Source organism: Triticum aestivum, chromosome 4D, assembly GCF_018294505.1.
Source record: "Triticum aestivum cultivar Chinese Spring chromosome 4D, IWGSC CS RefSeq v2.1, whole genome shotgun sequence".
Lineage (NCBI taxonomy): Eukaryota > Viridiplantae > Streptophyta > Magnoliopsida > Poales > Poaceae > Triticum > Triticum aestivum.
The window spans coordinates 197085895-197107176 of record NC_057805.1 but is presented as its reverse complement, the minus strand read 5'-3'; the positions used below and the strand labels follow the sequence as shown (position 1 = coordinate 197107176).

The 21282-nt window shown below is 47.4% G+C and overlaps 1 protein-coding gene across 2 annotated transcripts in view; it reads left to right on the top strand.

The window, feature by feature from the left end:
• Window positions 1–2536: 2536 nt before the first annotated feature.
• LOC123099839 (peptidyl-prolyl cis-trans isomerase CYP23-like) overlaps window positions 2537–21282 on the top strand; it is a 26185-nt gene continuing 7439 nt past the window's right edge. The window contains exons 1-6 of one of the 2 annotated variants that reach the window (XM_044521905.1): window positions 2537–2696; window positions 18674–18787; window positions 18881–19029; window positions 19403–19475; window positions 19556–19645; window positions 19783–19822. In XM_044521905.1, coding sequence (XP_044377840.1) covers window positions 2553–2696; window positions 18674–18787; window positions 18881–19029; window positions 19403–19475; window positions 19556–19645; window positions 19783–19822 — 610 coding nt within the window. In that variant the 5' untranslated portion in view covers window positions 2537–2552. The remainder of the gene's footprint in view (window positions 2697–18673; window positions 18788–18880; window positions 19030–19402; window positions 19476–19555; window positions 19646–19782; window positions 19823–21282) is intronic. The other variant, XM_044521906.1, reaches the window with a different exon arrangement.

The window sequence follows — 21282 nt, the reverse complement described above, 5'->3', positions numbered from 1 at the left end:
TCATACTAGATAGTCGAGACATCACACAAAAACTAATATGACATAAACGAGAGTGCCACACTTGCATCATCATTAACACTAGCACCAATTTGGTTTACTGACTTATTGCAAAAAACTAAAAGGCAAAAGAGGAACAAGCCTTCGCACTCATAGCCTTTGCCTATAAATTTTCTAAATCTCCACACGATTACTTTATTCGACTGTAGAACTACCTTGAACCCATCTCGACATAGAAGGGAGGCGCTAAGTAGATTCTTGTTCATATTATGGACATGCTGCACATTCCTTAGCTGCATGATCTTCCCCGAAGTAAACTTCAGATCCACCGTGCCAATGCCACGAACAAAAGCATGTGACCCATTCCCCATTAGGACGGAAGAATCCCTTGCGACCGGATAAGAAATGAACAAAGAGACGTCAGAACACACGTGAACGTTAGCACCCGAATCAATCCACCGCGAAGATGATTGAAATACTGAAAGAACAATAGGTAAATTACCACACCCATCAGTATTTCTAGCGGTCACCATGTTGACAGTCTTGGAGCTCATTTTTTCTATGTGGTCTACACATTCTAAGCATTCCTTGGAAAAGTGTCCAGGCTTCCCACAGGCGTAGCACTCTAGCTCAGCCATGTTAAACTTCTTCTTCTTGAATGTAGTAGTCTTGGTAGGCTTGTTGAAAACATGCTTGTTCTTCCCTTTGTTCTTGTTCTGTGGGTACCTCTGCACCATATTGACTGTAGGCTGAACCTCACCTCCTTTCTCAATGATATCTTTAGCCCGAGCTTTCTTTTCAACATCAAGAGATGCAATCAGATTTTCAGCCGATATCTCCTATCTCTTATGTTTGAGTTGTGGCGAAATTCCTCCATAAAGGAGGCAACTTTGCAATCATGCACCCAACCACAAATTTGTCAGGTAGAACACAGTTAAGGAGTTCCAGTTCCTTCACAATGCACTGTATCTCATGAGCCTGTTCAGCCACAGAACGACTATTCACCATCTTGTAGTCGTGGGAACTCTCCATGATGTACAGTTCACTGCCTGCAATTTTTGCATTGAATTTAGCATTCAGTGCATTCCTCAGTGTCTTTCCATCTTCTATGTGCATGTACACATCACACAGACGGTCGTCAAGAACACTCAGAATGCATCCCACACTATTAGCTTCCTGGAAGTTTCTCTAATCTTCCTCAGAAATTCCCTCTGGAGTACCAACACTAACGTGGAAAACTTCCAAAGCAGTAAGCCAGAGCATGGTCTTCACCTGCCACCTCTTAAGCTGCACACCAGTAAACTTATCTGGCCTCGGTGCACCAGCGAATCCAGCCATAGTTAACTTAGGGAATTGCCTAAATTTGTTTTTTGGATTGTTGGAATATTAGGCAAGTTCATGATTAATTCCAGTAAATAATTCATGACTACAACAGAGACTGGCATGTAACAATCTAGCAAACTAGATGAACAACAAAACATGCATACCAGCATAACACACGAAGTAGCAACTACAGAGAGAGACATGAACATATCATGAAGGATGTACTGTTCGCTAGTTGCTGCAGGAACGACAATGTTGATGATGATGTTGACGACGATCTGTTGTCGACGGCGATGGAGACGATGATGAGTAGCACCCGCCGACTTGGACGGAAGACGCCCCGTGATGACGAATTTGAGCAGTGAACGCTTCCCAAAAACCTAATTTGTCCTCTTCCTGTGTAGTATCGCAAGGACGAACTGTTCCGGAGACCTGCTCCCCCGCACGCTGATGCACGCCGGCATTCGGGATAGAGTAGACTACTGTGGCGGCTCAAGTTGCGAGATGAGGCAAAACCTTAGGTGTTTTCGGTGCGTCTTTGGCCGAGGCCGGTAAGCACTATATATAGGAGAACAAGAGATGTATCGTGTCGCGATGACGATCTCAAACCTACTTGGTTTCCAGGTCAAACTTACCGAACAAGGTCAAGACACCAAAAAATAAAACGACAAAAGAAAGCAATACCCCCTACAAGGCAACAGACCGGATTTCGAAGGACCATTCACGTGCATGTCGCACGTACACCCTGCCCCGCCCCGGCCCGAGCCCGACCAAGCAAGGCGAGCACACAAGTGTCTTCTCTTTCTCTCGAACCCACTATATAAAGAGGTCCAATACTTTCTCAACTAACAATGTTGGACTAATCTTTAGCACCACACCACCACTTTTATTTTTCTCATGGGCTCATTTGATATTTCAGAATTTGTTAATGGGTGAAACCCATTTATTCTAACATGGGACATCCATAGTGATCTACAGTGAAGACGAGGAGGAAAGTAAGATGGCGATGGATGATGTTTCTCCGTGGAGAAAAGAGAAATAAATATGTGACACAAGGCCTGTAGCGAGGTCGGCAGGTGGCACGGTGACCGGCCGAGGACTAGATCGGTCGGCCGGCTGGGATCCTTTCCCAAAAAGAATGATCAAAGCAGTTACCGGTGGCTCGGAAAGCGCTTTCTGACAGCTGCTCTGCCCTCTTGCAGCTAAACCAGCGCACACCCAAAAAAAAAAGAATGGAGGAGAAAAGAAAAATGGCGGGTTTGTTCCGGCACATCGCCGCCGCTCTCCTTTTCCTCCTCACGGCTGCTTCGACCGCCGGCGCTTCCACTTATTACGCCTCGGATCCCAACCTCGGATCCGCCCGCGTCGTCTTCCAGGTCCGATTCCTGTTCCTGTTTGTGCTCTTACCGTCGTGAGATTCGCACCCAGGTGTTTCGCCTTGAACTCCTGCAAATTGAGCGGCCTATTCTAGCGTTTGGGGGAGGAAAAATATCCCGGAATTAGTTTTTGTAGATTAAATCCTCTATATCTGTCGACGAATTTGCTTTTCTTTTTTTGAAACTTGTAGATCGATTCGTGAATCGTGAGTATCCATGAGGATCTTAGCTGGAATTTCCGAGCCGCTGCTGTAGTTTTACAAAGATTCGTTTTGGAATTGGTTTAGCATGGGTGGTACGGCCAGAGTGTATTGGAGTTAAGAGTGAGAGGATTGCAAGATCCAGGAATCTAGGATTGGTGAGTGAGCTGCTGCATATTTCTCGTCAAAATTCTGATTTTCTGGGTAACTCATATTGGCCGAATACACCTAACTACTCCCAACTGCTAGATGATACGGGTGTAATGGCACAAACTGGATCAGATTTTTTCAATAAAGGGCGACTTTATTATCTCAGAATGTAGCATCAAGCGATACAAAGCATTATGAGTAACATCCGGCCTATGCATAACTAGGATGCACACAGCCAAATCTAGAAGTCTGACAATAATTCATGAAATAAAACCGACAAATCAGCAATAGTATGTTAGATCCATGGGATCGGGTAGGTTAGATCAATCCGGTAGCCCTACCTTCTCCTTGGGTTGAAGAGCTCGAGCCGGTGCTGGCCATGGTGAAGTAGTGGCCGGTGATGGCAGAGAGATGGCGGCGGTGGTGTGCTTCCCGTGAGCACCGCGCTAACCCTAGATCGGTAGGGGATTTCGGTGGGGTTTGTGCCAGCGGTGAACTTCATCAGTCGTGCCCCGGCCCCCACCTCTATTTATATATGCGCGGGTCACAGGGGCCCAACAACCATATGAGGGTTGGGCACCCCAATCAGGGCGTGGATCTAAGGGCCCGGTGGGCAGTTGGGCCCACACAGAGGAGATCAACGTAACATTCTCCCCCTTGATCTCAACTTTACTTTTAACCTTATACTTTCTAATTTATTTGTTTCATCACATATTGGTACATAGAGCATGTTTCATCGTCACAGCTTAATTGCCAATAGAATCATACAGCTACAACATACGTTTTGTTCAGAAACAAATTCTGTTCCTTTTGGGCCTATCCAGGAATCATAGGCTTTCCCTTAAACCCATGCCGGCTAAGTGTTCCTTGAACACATTGGGTGGTAAGCCTTTCGTTAGCGGATCCGCAAGCATATCCTTTGTCCTTATATGCTCGAGACTTATAGTTTGATCCTGGATTTTATCTTTCACAACATAATACCTTATCTCTATTGTTTTGGCAGCATTACTCGACTTGTTGTTGTGATCATAGAATACTGCAGGCTGGTTGTCATAGTACATCTTTAGTGGTTTGTGAATACAATCTACCACTTTCAAGTCGGGTATAAATTTCTTTAGCCATATCGTCTGCCCCGTGGCCTCGAAGCATGCTATGAATTCTGCATACATCATGGATGATACAACTAACGACTGTTTGGAGCTTTTCCACGAAATAGCTCCCCCAGTGAGAGTGAATAGGTATCCTGACGTGGATTTTCTATCATCTCTGTCCCCTGCAAAATCTACGTCTGAATACCCTTTTATCTTTAGGGAATCACTTCTCCTGTATATTAGCATGTAGTCCTTTGTGCCTTGCGCATAACGCAATGCTTTCTTTACCATCTTCCAGTCCTCTATGCCTGTATTCTCTTGATATCTACCGAGTACCCCAGTGATAAAAGCTAAGTCAGGGCGAGTGCACACTTGTGCATACTGTAAGCTGCCAACAACCGAAGCATATGGTATTGCTTTCATTTGATCGATCTCGTACTGGTTCTTGGGACATTGGAATTTACCAAAACTATCGCCCTTGACTATAGGAGCAGGTGTGGCTTTACTCGCATGCATATTATACTTTTGAATAACCTTGTCTAAATATGCTTTCTGTGATAGTCCTAAGACTCCATTGTTTCTATCTCGGTGAATTTCGATGTCCAAAACATATGATGCTTCACCAAGATCTGTTATGTCAAAATTTGAGGATAAGAACTTCTTTGTTTCTTGGAGTAGACTAACATCACTGCTAGCAAGCAGGATATCATCCACATACAAGATTAGGAAAATATATTTCCTATTTTCAAACCTTGCATAAATGCAGTTATCCTTAATATTTTCTTCAAATCTGAAACTTTTAATCGTTTGATTAAACTTTAGATACCACTGTCTAGAGGCTTGCTTTAATCCATAAATGGATTTCTTCAGGCGGCATCCCATATTTTCCTTGCCTTTCATGATAAAACCCTTGGGTTATTTCATGTAGACATTTTCTTTTAAATCCCCGTTGAGAAATGCCGTCTTTATGTCCATTTGATGTAACTCTAAATCAAAATGAGCAACTAATGCCATTATGAGGATAGAATTGCTTGGTACTCTGTTGAGAATGTGAATGGCTGTTTTAAGTGCCTCCATCCATAATCCCAATGGCAAGGTGGAGTAACTTATCATGCTGCGCACCATATCCATAAGTGTACGGTTGCGCCTTTCAGCTACTCCATTTTGCCGAGGCTCGCCCGACATTGAATACGGGGCTACTATGCTAGTCTCCTGCAAGAACTTTGCAAAAGGTCCAGGGACTTGGCCATATGGAGTGTGCCGACCGTAGTATTCTCCGCCACGGTCGGATCTTACTATCTTTATTCTTTTATCATGCTGATTTTCAACTTCAGCTTTAAATATCTTAAATTTATCCAACGCTTCAGATCTTTCTTTGATTGGATAAATATATCCATAGCGAGAGTAGTCATCTGTGAATGTTATGAACGAGTCATATCCATCCACACTTTTCATCGGAAATGGTCCACAAATGTCAGTGTGAATGATTTCTAGTGTGCCTGTACTATGGATTGCACCCTTTTTTATTTGTTTTATATACTTTCCTTTAATGCAATCTATGCATTGTTCTAAGTCTGAGAATTCTAACGGAGAAAGAATTTCACTTTTGACTAATCTTTCTATTCTCCCCTTAGAAATATGGCCCAAGCGACAGTGCCATAATTTCGATGAATCGTGTGTTCTCTTTTTTTCTTTTGTTCTTTATTCGACGCGACATGCTCATTCACATTACACACAGAGTGCACTTTTTCACGTAGTGATAATAAATAAAGCTCATCATGTAGTAAAGCATCACCCACATAAGCATTATTAAACCATATGGCACACTTGCCATGTCCAAAAATAACATTCATAATTATCTTCGTCCAAACATGAAACACTAATTAAGTTTCTATGACATGATGGAACATATAAAACATCTCTAAGTAGAAGCTTGAATCCATCGGCTAACTCCAAGGAGATGTCGTCAACAGCTTCAACTTCCGCTTGAATTCCATTTGCTACTTCAATGCCTCTTTCTCTTCTTTGCGTAGTCTGGGTCGAATGGAATCCCTGTAAAGAATTTGCAACATGAACAGTTGCTCCTGAGTCAATCCATCAAGTAGATTTCGAAAACTGTGTATACAAGGATTCATTTACTAAGGAAACAATGTTGTTACCTTGCTTTGCCATTAAGGACTTCAGCCAATCGGGACAGTCTTTCTTGTAATGTCCGGTCTTCTTACAGTGGAGACATGTGTCTTTGTCCACTGGGAAAGACTTCTGCTGATGCTGATAGGGAGCTTTACCATGTGGCTTTGAGGGGGAACTTTTGTTGTTTTGATTGTAACTCTTTTCGTATGATCCTTCACATAGTTGAGTGAACCACTATGTGAGGCTTTGAGTCTGTCCTCTTCTTGGAAACACATTGCTATTGTCTTTTCAATGTCCCATGTTCCAGGTGACATATTTTAGTTTACAACAAAAGTTTCAAACTCCTTTGGCAGTGAAGCCATGACCATGTGGACCAGGAGCGCTGGTTTGATCTCCAGATCCTCATCCATTGGCTTAAGCTTTGCTGCCATGTTGCTCATCCTGAGGATGTGCTCTCTTATTCCATGACTACCACCTATGTAGTTTTCTGTCACCAGTTGCTTTAACACCTAGGTGGCATATATCTTTGAAGAGCCAGTGAACTGGCTCTTTATCTTTGTAAGCAACTCCCCTGCGGAAGTACACTCTGCAATTGAGCCCCCAATGGCGCTCTCGATTGTATTCTTTATAAATGCCATGCACTTTTTGTTTGCATTGACCCACTTTTGGTTTTCTATGGAATATAACATCTCCACAGGAGCATGATCCCCCCTCTTTTTATCCCACGCAGCATCATCATCAGTGGCCTCTCTGACTGGCTCTGTAGGTCTGACCGGCTGTGGAGTGTCCACAAACCAGTCCAGCTCAACACAGACAAATGCCAGTTCTACTTTCTTCCTTCACTCAGTGTAATTGTCACCTCTAAGTGTCGGAACATCTTTTAGGCAACTCATCAAGTGGAAGCCTCCTGAAATCACAATTTAAGTGAGATCAGTATAACAATCATATGCATTAATCTAACGTTGGTCAAATTAAACATACAATTGTCTATGCAGTTAAATCTATATTACCGTTGGGCAAAATATTAGAAATAAATGCACCTTTAATTGCAATAATAAAACATGATCATGTTATTAACAACGTTGGTCATAAAAATAACATAATCATATTCATTTTAATAATCACTTTAACATGCTCTTAAAAACTTAATTCTATGTAAACTTTCATTTTCTTTGTAAAAGAGCACTATTAATTATCTACGCAGCGTAAAAACATGAATAAAAATTCATGAACTTTTTACTTGTTACAGAAACTTTTCTTCGACTAAATAAAAATTCATGAACTTTATTATTTTCTTTATAAAATTGATGAACATTTTTTTTTGAAAATTTTCTATTTTCATTTTCAGAAACTTTTTCTGTTTACTTTTCTATTTTCTAAACAAACTTTCTTTGGATTAAATTTTAATAGAAAATACTATGTGAAATTTGCCCAAAACTGGACAAATAACAAATAACAGAAAAAGAAAACTGAGTGGCCCGGCGCACCAGCCGACCAGAGCCCAGCCGCGCGAGCTGGCCAGAGCCCAGCCACGAGGCCACCTTCGGCCCGGGGCGGGGCTAGGGTTCGTGTCGTGGCCGTCGATCTAAATCCGACGGTCGCCCTTGCTTTTCGCCCGATCAAAAACGGGCTCCAGCCATCGGGGGGAAACCTTAGCGCTCATTCCCCACCCCCTCGCACGCGCCGCTCTGCGCCCGCTGCTCTCTTCGTCTCTCGCGCCGGGAGCGACTGCGGCCACCAGCGGCAGGCAGTCCGGCCGCCGGCGACGGGGTCGAAGACCACCGCGCTGCGCGTGCCTCGTGCTCGCTTCTCCTTCCTCCCGTTCCCCTTCTCTTTCCTGTTGCAGAGAGGGCGGGGCCCGTCCTTCGATCTGTCTCCGCGGCCGGGGCCCGAGGCCACCGGTGAGCTAGGTCTGGCCGCCGGCGACGGCGACCTGAAGCCATCGCGCCGCGCGCGCGACCCTCTGTTTCATCTTCCCCCTTACTTTCTTTATCCAGCTCCACTGCAATAGAGAGAGAGAGAGAGAGAGAGAGACGGGAGAGCCTCCTCTTCTCCTCTGCGCCTGATGGAAGACGACGATCTGTGGCCCCGTTGCCTCCCCTTCGCCGGTGACGCGTTTCCCTTAGAGGAAGCACGCCGCCGTCTAACGGCGTGGCTGCGGTGCTCTTTGCCCCTTTCGTGGTAGTTCTTCGTCCCTGCACCTCGGCTCGCCGATGCGTGTGGGGATCGAGAGGAACAGGCGCGGCCGGAGTGGCGACGCACTTTGCCGGCGAGGCCAGAGGCCCTCTACCGGTAATCCTTCTTTGCCCTCTGATTAGGGTTCTTGGAAGGGGGAAAAATTATCTTTGAATTTCTTTTCTACCGAAAGGTCTAAACCCAATTTGGCTGATACCATTGTTAGATCGATGGGATCGGGTAGGTTAGATCAATCCGGTAGCCCTACCTTCTCCTTGGGTTGAAGAGCTCGAGCCGGTGCCGGCCATGGTGAAGTAGTGGCCGGTGATGGCAGAGAGATGGCGGCGGTGGTGTGCTTCCCCTGAGCACCACACTAACCCTAGATCGGTAGGGGATTTCGGTGGGGTTTGTGGCAGTGGTGAACTTCATCAGTCGTGCCCCGGCCCCCACCTCTGTTTATATATGCACGGGTCACAGGGGCCCACCAACCATATGAGGGTTGGGCGCCCCCGATCAGGGCGCGGATCTAAGGGCCCAGTGGGCCGTTGGGCCCACACGGAGGAGATCAACCTAACACAGTAGAGTCCTATAGACCGACACTATGCATATGTCAAAGGAGGCGGTGGATCGATCCGTAGGTTATGCTGCCACCCATGTCGGGAAAAAACTTCCGTAGCCACCTGCTCTAATCGCGTACACACCGCCATGAACAACGGTTGGTACTCCGACCGTTGTAGCATAGACCACGTATTTGAGAATTGCACCGCGAGGCAGTGGAGGAATACAATACAGACCCGCCCCCGCGTCGCCCACGACTGATGACTCGGGGGAAAGCTAGCCGCCAACGGCCAGGTCCCCTCTCCGCCCCCCTCCGCTACGCCGCTGCTGGAGGGCTTGCTGGCGAAGCCGCGCGGTGCCCCGGGATGGTGGCGGCGGGGCGGCCTCGTTCCTGCGCGTCGCGACGCTAAGCCCCTTCCTCCCAGATCGGATCTGGCGCGTTGCCTTCTCTGCCGGCTCGGCGCGGCGGCACGGCCCGGGCCTGCTCATCCCTCGGCCGCCTCCTGGCCTCCTCCCAACGCAGCTCCTCTGCTGGTGCTGGTGGATGCGCTGGAGGCCCGCTTCCGGCCCCTTCCCCGATGCAGCTCTCCTTCTGTTGGTGGTGGTGGATGGGCATGAGGCCCTTGGGTGTTGGCGGCCGGCTGGCTGAGGGTCGGCCCTGCTTCGGCACTGCCCGCTCCTCTTCTCCAATGGCATCTCCTCCAAGGTGCGGTTCCGGCTCCTGCGTGTTCGTGTGGTCAAGGTGGTATTTTTGGTGGGTGGTTGAGGCCTCGCGGTGGATTCTTTGCCGTCGCGGTTCCGGTCCCGGCGGTCATGGACCCGCGTCTTCCAGTGTCAACGGCCTGCCGGCGTCCTTCCCGGCGCCGCCTCGGCTGCCGTGCTTCGATTGCTGCGTCCTCTCCAGTCTTCGGCTCGCGGGCGTTTCGGCGGCTTCGCCCTGACAACTTGGAGCTGCGTTCCCTTTTCCGGTTCCTAGCTTGTCGGTGGCGTCGGTTGCCATCCCATCCTCCGCGTCGGCGCTCTTTACCACGCCGCCTTTCTGACCCCATCCACCTCCATGCCACGCCGGTCCCAAAGCTCGTGTTTTCTCGACGACGCCCGGTGCCTCCCGCTCCGGTGGAAAGCGCAGCCCCACCCTCCTTTTGAGGTGGTGGTCTCAATCAGCGGATTGACCTCCTAATCTCTAAACCCTGAACCGGCGGCAATGGGATTGCTCGGTCCTAGGCGAGGGCGAAAGCTCTGCTCGACTTACCTATGCTGGCAGCGGCGGCACTCGTGGGTGCCGTTTCCCTTCCTGGAGGCGCTGCCATGGCCTTTATCTGTGCCCCTCTTCGAGCATGGGGGGAAACCCTTGGTCCGGTTCTTCAGATCGGATGGTGGCGGCGTCATGACGTCGCTCCCCTTCTTGAAGGCGCCATCTTGCCTGCTCGCGGCGTCCCCGGTGTTGGCTCTGGAGATGTTCGGCCGCACCTCTATGTCCTAGGCTCGGTGGGTTTAGCCATGTGTTTTTTTTCCTTCTCTGTTCTGGCTGAGCACCCCTTGTCTCTCTGCTCAGGGTACCATGCCCACGCCTTCTCATGTATGCGTTCGAGCCATGTGTTGTACCTTCTTATGTACTCATTTTGTTTCCTTCTATCAATGAATGATACGCAAGTTTTGCGTATTCGCGAAAAAGACCACGTATTTAGCGAGTGCGTACACCGGAAAATAACCTGCAGAGGAGAAGCCTTTTTGTCATCAAAAACCAAACCATTTCTACATAGTCAAAGCAACCAAATTAAGGCATACGCTCCTACCCTTATTAGCGTTTTAACCTATTTGTAATACCGTCCAACCACTGACCAAAAATATTGGCAACACTTGTGGGTGGATACAAATCTGACGCTATTTGGATGACCGACCACGTAGAACATGCAAACTTGCATTGGAAGAAGAGGTGTTTGATTGTCTCGTCACGAATACAAAAACAACACTTCTTACTCCCTGCCAGTTGCATCGTGCGAGGTTGTCTTTAGGTAACACAACTCTCCAAAGATACCACATGAAGATTTTCACTTTTAGTGGAATCTTAGACTTCCAAATTTTCTTGTTATTACTCACTGGTACCTCAGAGTGCGTGAGTGCACGGTACATAGAGTCTATTGTGAAAGACCCTGATGTCGTAAGGTTCTAGCGAAACACATCCCGGCCTTGTGTCAGGTTAATCTAATCCAGCCGGGATAAAAGATTATGCCATGACATAAGTCGCGAGCCAATCAAATCCCGCCTAAACGAAATATTCAGCGGGGAAGAACTGAGCGCGTGCGCAATAGTATTATTCTTATCGCGAGCAATGTTATACAAGGCTGGATATTGTCCTTTGAGACTGGCATTGCCTAGCTAGATGTCTTCCCAGAAACGAATCTCCCATCTTTCCTTTATCATGAAGGACCCAAAGCGAAATAGATGTTTCTTTGCCGTCATTAGGCCAGCCCAAAAGTGCGGGTTGCCAGGTTTCCAATATGCCTGAGACACCGCCTTTTGGCCTAGATACTTGTTGCGCAACATGGTTTGCCAAACACCATCCTTAGTAAGAAGTTTAAATAACATTTACAGAGAAGGGCCTCATTCTTGACTTGCAGGTCATGAATTCCATGGCCACCTTGGTCTTTAGGCCTACAAACCATGCTTCATTTGGCAAGCCTGTATTTTTTCTTTTCACCGTCTCCTTGCCAAAAGTATCTGGATCTAAAATAGTCTAGTCTTTGCAGGACCCCTTTTGGGAGTCGGAAGAAAGAAAGCATATAGAGAACCATATTTGTGAGGACGGAGTTAATCAAAACCAGCCGACCTCCAACTGAGAGCAATTTTCCTTTCCAACTTCTCAACCGTTTCTCTAGACGCTCCTCCACATGCTTCCACTCTGCAATGGTGAGACGCTGATAATGAACCGTTATTCCCAGATCTTTAATCGGGAATTGGCCAAGTGCGCAACCAAACAGGTCAGCATAATCAGCCGCCGCCTCAACGGCTTCTCCGAAGCAGAACAATTCGCTTTTATGAAAGTTAATTTTGAGGTCTGACATTTGCTCAAATGCTGAAAGCAAGAGTTTCAGATTTCGAGCTTTGTCCAGGTCATGTTCCCTAAAAAGAATTGTGTCATCGGCATATTGCAAAATAGAGAGGCCACCATCCACAAGGTGTGGCACTACTCCCGCAATCTGTCATCCTGCTTGGCGTGCTCAATCAGAATAGCCAACATGTCAGCAATAATGTTAAATAACATTGGGGACATGGGTCACCCTGTCGTAGTCCTTTTTTGTCTGAAAATAATGACCTGCATCATCATTGACTTTGATGGCCACACTACCTCCAGTTACAAAATTTTGCATCCACTGGTGCCATTTATCAGAGAAACCTTTCATCCTTAGGGCTTGTTGGAGAAAAGACCACTTGACCTTGTCATAGGCTTTTTCAAAGTCAATTTTGAATACTACTCCACTCATATTCTTTCGGTGCATCTCGTGAACGGTCTCATGAAGGATTACTACACCATCTAGTATATTCATTCCTTGCATGAAGGCCGTTTGAGATGGTCGGACAACATGGTCAGCTATCGAGTTTAACCTATTCGTAGCCACTTTGGTGAAAATCTTGAAGCTGACATTAAGGAGGCATATGGGTCTGAACTATTGGATCCGTTCAGCCTCCTTAATTTTTGTCAACAAAACAATCTTGCTAAAATTTAGCCTGAATAGGTCAAGTCGATCGGCATGAAGACACTTAAATAACTCCAAAAGGTCAGTCTTGATGATCTCCCTGAAATTCTGATCGAATTCTGCGGGGAAACCATCCGGGCATGGAGCTTTGTTGTGTTCCATTTGGAACACCGCCGCTCTCACCTCTTCCGAGAAAGGTGCCGTGAGGATATCGTTCTCTTTCACCGTGACTTGTGAAATATCATCTGTTCGTGCCTTGTCAAGGGTGACATTCCCTTCATCTGGCACCCCGAACAAAGATTTGTAGTAGATGGTGATATACTTTTTGAGCTCCTCCTGACCTTTGATCTGCCCCTCATCCTGTTGGAGACTACAAATACATTTCTTCCTATGTCGACCATTGTCGACCAATTGGAAGTATCTTGTACTACTATCTCCCATTAGGATGAAGTCAGCTTTGGACCTCTGGTAGTATTTGATCTCCTCTTCGCGCAATAGACGGGCAACCTTCTCATTAGATTGATTTTTCAATTCAATCTCTTGTTGAGATAAGGTGCGTGTTTCTGCAATTTTGTCGAGGTCATCAATGATGGTGCAGAGGCGCTGCTTTTCTTTTTTGTATAATCCGTTGGTGTGTTTCGCCCATCCAGAGAGCTGTTGCCTCATGGCCCTTATTTTATAATTCCATCTCTGAATCGGTGTACGACCAACGGCGGGCCTCTCCCAAACGCTCTTGATTACGTCTACAAAACCTTCCCGATGCAGCCATGCCAATTCAAATTTGAAAGGGCGATGGGCAGGATGGCTCGTAGAATTAGAATGAAGAATGATTGGCGCATGATCCGATAATGCCTCGATTCGCTCTAGGGCTCGCACGGTCACCATAGGAAATTTTAGCTCCCATTCGGTATCCATGAGTACCCTATCTAGCTTCTCGTATGTCGGCACAGAACAATTATTAGCCCAAGTGAACTGCCTCCCCGACATACAGGCCTCCCGAAGATCCAAGCTGTCAATCACAACATTGAATAGGAAAGGCCAATGAGTGTCGAAGCGGTCGTTATTTTTTTCTTCCTGGTACCTAAGGATGTTAAAATCCCCTCCAATAAGCATTGGGTACGGGTTATCGTTAGCCAAGTTCACCAGTTCACGGAGGAAAGCAGCTTTATGCTCATCTTGGGCAGCCCCATAGACTGCGACCAGGCTCCATGTAAAATTATTAGCCCTGTTTGTAGGTGAAATTTGATATGAAATTCACCGGTCGAAAAAGCCAACAAATTCATGGTCGTGGTCTGTATCCCAAGAAGGATTCCTCCAGACCTTCCACTAGCTGGTAGACTATGCCATGTGTAGTCGAAACCACCTGATAGGTGATCGAGGACGTGCGGGCGGAAGTCACATTTACCAGCCTCTGAAATTGCCACAAAATCTAATTCGTGTTCTCGCACACAATCACCAACGTGTTTATGTTTAGCCAAGTCTGAGAGACCTCTGCTATTCCAAAACATGCCTCATGTGAAAACTCGAATTGGTGTGGAACTTTTCTCCTTCTTGGGCGGTTTTTGTTTCATTTTAGAGGAGTGCGATTTAGATTTCCGCGAAGACGCTGTGAAGTCACAAAACATTGACCCAGGTCTTGCAACATCTAAACCCACCTCGGTAACCTCACCAACCAAGTCGGAGATTAGCGGACCATCATTTTGGCATCCGCTTCATCATCATCCTCGGTTTCGGGGTTTGGTAGGGTGTTATTACACTTCGGATAAACATTTAAATGGTCAATCTCCATGTGTTTAAGTGCCCCAACCGACAGATTAATTTCATTATCGTTCTTTTCCATAGATAAACCAATAATCTTTAAGCTACTAGTAATACGAGTATCTGAAAAGGTAAGAAAAGATTGAGCGGACGAGATACCTGGCCTGGGTCCAAATTCCTCAAGGCCTGGCGACGCATCGCCTTCGCGAGGCAGTGTTCATCAGTCGCAGAGGAACCATCAGCATCAAGGGAGTGACGGTTACTACGTCGAAGGGGCGTGGTCAGGCCTCTAGACATAGTACCCATCGGCGTCGACAGAGTAGCCGTTGGCGTAGACTTAAACGAGGGTGGGGGTGTCCGTACAGTCCCGGTGGTCGGTGAAGAGGAACGCGCTGCAGAGCCCAGTGGAACCACGACGACAGCCGCACGAGCCGGTGACGCGGCTGGTGGCATCGTCGATGTCCTGGTGTTCTCGCAGTGGGTGCCGCGTCACGACAGATGCCATGGGATGGCTTAAAGGTGAGGGCAAGGCTACATCGGAGATCCGGGACGGGATTGAGCAACATCACGTGGTGGTTTACCCAGGTTCGGGGCTCTCCGTGGGAGGTAACACCTTTAGTCCTGCATGTCTGGTGTATATGCGAAGTAGTACAGAGTTGCTCCTAGAGCTGTATTACAGGAGGCAGTGGAGAGCTATGGGCTTCATGCCTCATGCATATGAGTGTGAGTGTGTGGCGTGAGAGCCAGAGATGAATGTATAGCCGTGAGTGAGTGTGGTGTGGTGTGGTGGGCATGAGTGCCTTGTGTTGGCCAAGTGAGCCCCCTGGTGCATCTTATAAAGGGATGCCCAGGGGACAAGGGGTGGCCCACCTGGCCAACTATACTATCTAGAGGTCATCCGAAGTGACGCATGATGCATGCATAATGCAGCACTATTGGGGCGCAGTGAAGTGATGCGCTATAGTGTTTGCTCTATCAGCAATAGTGACCATGGTATGGCCATCTTCTCCGTGTCGGGTACGCCGCGGTTGACTCCGCGTAGCAGGCCGGCTGGAGCAGCCGGACGGGAAGCAGGCTGGAGCAGCCGGGTGGCGAGCCGGCCGGGGTGGCCGGGCAGCCGGACCGAGGGGTGTTGGCCGCCCTGATGTTTTGAAGTGTCGTTTCGTCTCCTTAAGCCTACCACCTTAAGCCTACCCGGGGGTCATCCCCCGACAGTCGAGGAATCCGGCCTGCAAACCGGAGCAGAATGAACCGAGTGCGCAGCTGGTGGCGCGACAGGATCCACGGCCGGCTGTATCCGCGCCGAAGCAGTGGCAGAAGCATGTGCTGCAGCTGCATGCAACGTCGGGGCAGCAGCATTTGGCTGCTTGAGCGCCAGGCTCATATGCGCGTCTGGGCCATTCTCCGTGACTGCTGCATGCCGCATGTAGCCAAGAGCCATAGGCCGGCCCTCCACAGCCGCTGCCTGTATGGCGCACTCAGCCGGGGACCGCGCCTGGTCCACTTCATTCGCGTGAGCAGCAGGAGCTACAGGCAGTCTCGTTGCTGCCATATACACGTCCGGCTGGCCGGCCGAAAGCCCGGTTCTGCTGCCTGTACTGATCTCTGCACGGACTTCATGGGAACCGCCGAACTAGTTTGAGCATCCGATGTCGTATTTTCACCAACAGCTTGGACATTTTTAGACCTCTTGCTAGCGTCTCTGTCAGGCATATCCTCACCCCGGTTAGCGCCGTCCTCATGGCCATCATCATGGTTTTCCCAAATTCGTGGGATAAAGTCAACATCTGGGACATAGTCCTCCAGAACAAAGCGAAGTGAATAGCGATTAAGTTTAACATAGACATCCGAGGAGACCGAAGCATCAACAGACCCATCTTTCTTGGAGAAAATATTCAAAGAATGTACGGCCACCTGAATTCGCACAATTCCATGCCGGCGCAAAGAAACCAAATCAACATCTTGCGTGGCTCCTATAACTGATCCAACCGCCCACAAACCGAGGAAATGGCGGAGAGGTGGTGGAACGCCAGTGACATGAACCCATACCGGCTGCAAAGGAAGAACGGATGTGACCTCCTCGGCAATCCATTCACTGAATGCAACCTTCACGTTGTGTGATTTGACATTGTACTCAAAAGCTGTCACACATTTCAAAATCTCGAGGGACGGGAAACAAACTAGGAAAGCATTGTCTCCATGCGGCATGGCTTCCCACTTCCAAGAAGACTGGAGTGAGGCGATCTTAGCGACCTCTACCTCCACCTCAGCAGCACATAAAGAACCACCGGAGATCGTGACCAAAGCAGTCGGCAGTGTTGGTGGTGCTAGATGTTCCTTGAAAAGCGAGTCAGGTAGTTGCACGAACATAGCGTTTACAAGCCCGCATCCACCGAGCGACGCAATGGGCCTTGGCTGCTTGAACACAGGACAACGGTGCATAGGGTGCTTGTAGTTGTTGCAAATATGACAATAGTGTATCACCGTGCAGTCCTTGGAGAGAGAGTAAATTGCACAAAACCACCACTTTGAAGGCTAGGTTTGCAGAAAACACTACAATACATTTTTTTTGTAAAAAACACCGTGTCTACCGTAATCTTTTTGCAAATAACACTGATCGGCGGATTTGCCTCCATTGAGTGTGTTTATGACAGATGGGCCCCGCTAGTCAGGATGACGTGGCACCATTTAACATCTCACATGTAATGGTGAGGTTGGCTAACGTTGTCAGCATGTGTGGCTGTATGGGGTCCACCTGTCATTGGAAGAAAAATTAAAAAAAATGGTTCATGCGAAGTGTTATCTTCCTCTCCGCTGCATAAAGAGAATCCCTCAAAATCCCAGCGCCGCCACCGCTTCTCCGGCGCTCCCGCCGCCGCCGCCGCCGCCGTCGTGCCGCACGCTGGATCCGGCCATACCCACCTCACCTGCCCCACCTGACACCGGATCCGGCGAGATCCGTCCCTGTCCGGCTGCTGCTCCGGCGTGGTCGCGGTCGCCTTCGGTGCTCGGCGGACGCTCTCCACCCGCGTCGGTGCTGGAGAGGGTAGGCTGCGCAAGGGTGCTGATGGGAGTGGGGCTAGCAGATGGGCTCGCCGACCGCGACTGCAGGCTCCAGCGCCTGCACATGCAACACCACCAGGAGCTGAACCTGCTGCTGCTCGCACGCACCTGCGCCCCTGCTGTTGCCGCTAGCGCACCTCCGCCCATGCTGCTGGCTGCTGCTCGCGCGCACCGCACCAGACGCCACAGCCCGCCCTGCTCCCGGCTGAGGCATAGGCCAGCGCATCATTGAGCAGGGAAGCCCCTACTCGGCTCCGTCGATGGCGTGCACGCACGGCAATGGCGACGCCCGACGTGCCCTAGCCGCCTGACGTCCATCAAGCGGGACAAATCCACTACCGGGAGGAGCTGCAGCTGTTCGGGGCACGCACATCGGCGGCGCGGCCGAGGTGACGAGGATGGAGGAGGGGAAGCTCAAGGCCCTGCTCCAGGGGCAGTCGCGGACTCGCGGGCTGCGCCGGCGTGGGGTTCGTCATGTGCAGGGACTGCAACGGCAGCCGCAAGGTGCGCCTCGACGGCGAGCGGAAGGAGACGGTCCAGTGCAGTGGGTGCAACGAGAATGGCATGTGTGCTGCACGCAAACTGCTCGATGAAATGCTCAATAGAGAGTGTTACACTGACAAGCGGGTCCCATATCCAGCAAAACGATTCAATTTAACGGTGTGAGAAATTTGTGCCACGTCATCCTGACTAACGGGCCCCATCTGTCATAAACACACTTAACGGAGGCAAATCCGCCGATCAGTGTTATTTGCAAAAAGATTACGGTAGACACGGTGTTTTTTGCAAAAAAAAAAATGTATTGTAGTGTTTTCTGCAAACCTAGCCTTCAAAGTGGTGGTTTTGTGCAATTTACTCCGAGATGATCATCTGAACGACATTTGAAGCACCAAAGGCCGGTTTTCTTTCCTTTCGGGTCCTGTCCAGCGGCGTCCGTCGAGGCCGCAACCACTGGATCAGATAGTTTATTTGCATTGTTGTGTAGCATACCTAGTTTTGTTTTTTGTACTTTGCAAGAACTTTGTTTTTAATGTTCTTCTATATCTGTTGGTACTTATGTTCCTTTATATGACCCAGTTAATCCTCAAATGTAGTATGCTAATCAATTTTCTTACTGACATCACCTACTTGTTTTGCAATTGTACCTGCAGTTAAATCATGGTGACATTGAATTCGGCTTCTTTCCTCATGTTGCACCTAAGACAGTTGAACACATATTTAAACTTGTGCAGCTTGGATGCTATAATACAAATCACTTCTTCCGGGTATGAATAAATTTGATAACTTGCTGACACATTTTGTTTGTTTGTTATGGACTACTTTTTATCATATGCATGCACATCTGTTACTGGTTGCAGGTTGACAAGGGTTTCGTTGCGCAAGTTGCCGATGTCATGGGAGGTAGAAAAGCCCCTATGAATAAAGAGCAGGAACAACAGGCAGACAAATCAATTGTTGGTGAATTTAGTACTGTCAAGCATGTCAGAGGAATTCTCTCAATGGGAAGGTACTCCCTCTCTGAAGTTTTGGCAGAAACCTGTCTTATCAAACCATCTGGTTCTGGCCTAAACCATAATATCATGTACTAGCACCTTTCTGTATGCATTGGTTCATATTGTTCTCCATAGTTCCTTTTGTCTTCCCGTACAACTCCAGATGAATGCAACGTATATCCTTATTCAGAGTGGATATTGTACATGCAAGGGTGGGTGCTTGAGTCTAGGGTTTAGCTAATTATTTATCTTTAAAAATTCTGAAAAACATCCATAGATTCATTCATAAATATGATCAGGTATGCCCTGCACAAAAAAGAAGCTGCTTCGTATCTACAATTACATTTTATCAGCTTATGATATTTACTTATTCTTCCCCTCTGCAAGGTATTCTGACCCAGACAGTGCCTCCTCTTCCTTTTCTATCCTCCTTGGTGATGCTCCCCACCTTGATGGCCAGGTATTTAGCATTTTTTGAAAAGACTCATATTCAATGTCAGTTAAGTAACTGAATGGAGATTGATGCCTAATGGTTTTCAGTATGCTGTATTTGGGAGGGTGACTAAGGGTGACGATACATTAAGAAAACTAGAGCGCCTGCCAACACATAAAGAAGGCATTTTTGTAATGGTATGTATCTGTCAATGCCAGTCCTATGTGTGGGCAAATCTGTTCCACCTTATTTACCTCTTGAGTGCACATGTTAAATATTTGAATTCTTTCACATGCTAAATTGCACCATATTTATGTATTTATTCCATTTTCAGCCAATTGAGCGCATTGAGATTCTGTCGACATACTATTATGGTAAGTTGGTAACAACTGAAAGTTCCTTGTTTCTTCCCCCTTTTATTTTTATTTTCTGTATCTTGAACATCATTACCACGAACAAAATACACTAGCATATATGCAAATCAAAACAATGATAGTTAGAGTGTTACACCGCGTGCCCTTTAGATGGTTAGACAATTTACTTTTTTTTTAACCAGGCATTACCCTTTCCATTACTGCGACATAACGGAAATACAACCAATGTCCAGAAAATAAGGCGGGAAAGAGGGAAGCGGGTTCAAGCATCGCCGGGAAACCCACCATGAGCACTCGCCATCGAGATTACTCACTGTGGGGCGAAAACCCGACGACACTATATAATTCATACCCTAACAGAAACAAACACCGTCTACGATCAAACCAAAACAAACGCCAGGCTCCATCCAGAGCAACAGGCCCCATCCATCCTCACGCAGGAGGCAACTAGGTCAACAAAGCAAAGAACAAGATCACCCTCCTCAGCGAGCTCCTTCATCCTGGTAAGCCGTCGCGCAGATCCTCATCAGACGAGATGCATTATCCTTCAGCAGTTCTCCTCCAGTTCTCAGAGTTGCAGCGTCCTCCTGCTTCATCAAACCTGCCCAGTAACACAACAGAGCACAAGCAGAGAAGATACATTCAAATGGAGATTTGAGTTGATCTTCTCTATCATTGGAAGTAGTTTTTTTCTCTAGCAGTTGAATAGATGTCAATATGAAGGTTCTATAGCTAATCCTATCATGTATATACCTAAGAGAGTGATCCCCATTAATTCTAATTATCTCAACATGCATGTTTCAACATAATCAAAATTGTTGTAGCCGATAGATTTACTAGCTTGATCCACTAGCATCTGTCTGATCTACGCATGAGAATCCTCTACCATGAAACATGCACAAGTGCATTCTAAGTAGGTTTTAGATCACATTGCATTTAATTGTGACATGCACAGCTTTTCATGTTAATATTTTTTGTTTAAGTCGAAATCTATCACATTGTTTGAATCGTAAGGACCGAGTTAGTATTCTACAGAGTCTTTAGAAACTATATATCCAATTCCATGCAACACGCGGGGTATCATCTAGTTAAGTAGAATTTTAGACCCCTAAACATCTACATTTTTCATTCTAGAGTGATTGCTGATGAAGCAACACTAACCTGTGAAAATATTAGGTGTTAAAAGGTTTGACCTATGCCTAGTAAAGTAATTGTAATGAAATATTAATCTGTATGATACACAAAAGTATAATATTGAATTTCTGATCTAAAGAAGAAGTATATGCATGATTTCCCTGCTACCAAGCTGTTATGTATCGGAGTACATGGCCCTACCATGGCAGGTACCAATTATGGGAAGAGGTCCCCAACCGCTATCTTAGATAGTCTATCCTTTAAATAAAGAAGATATCCTTTAGCTTGCGAAAGCCAATTAGGGATAAGATCTGTGACCTCTTTAG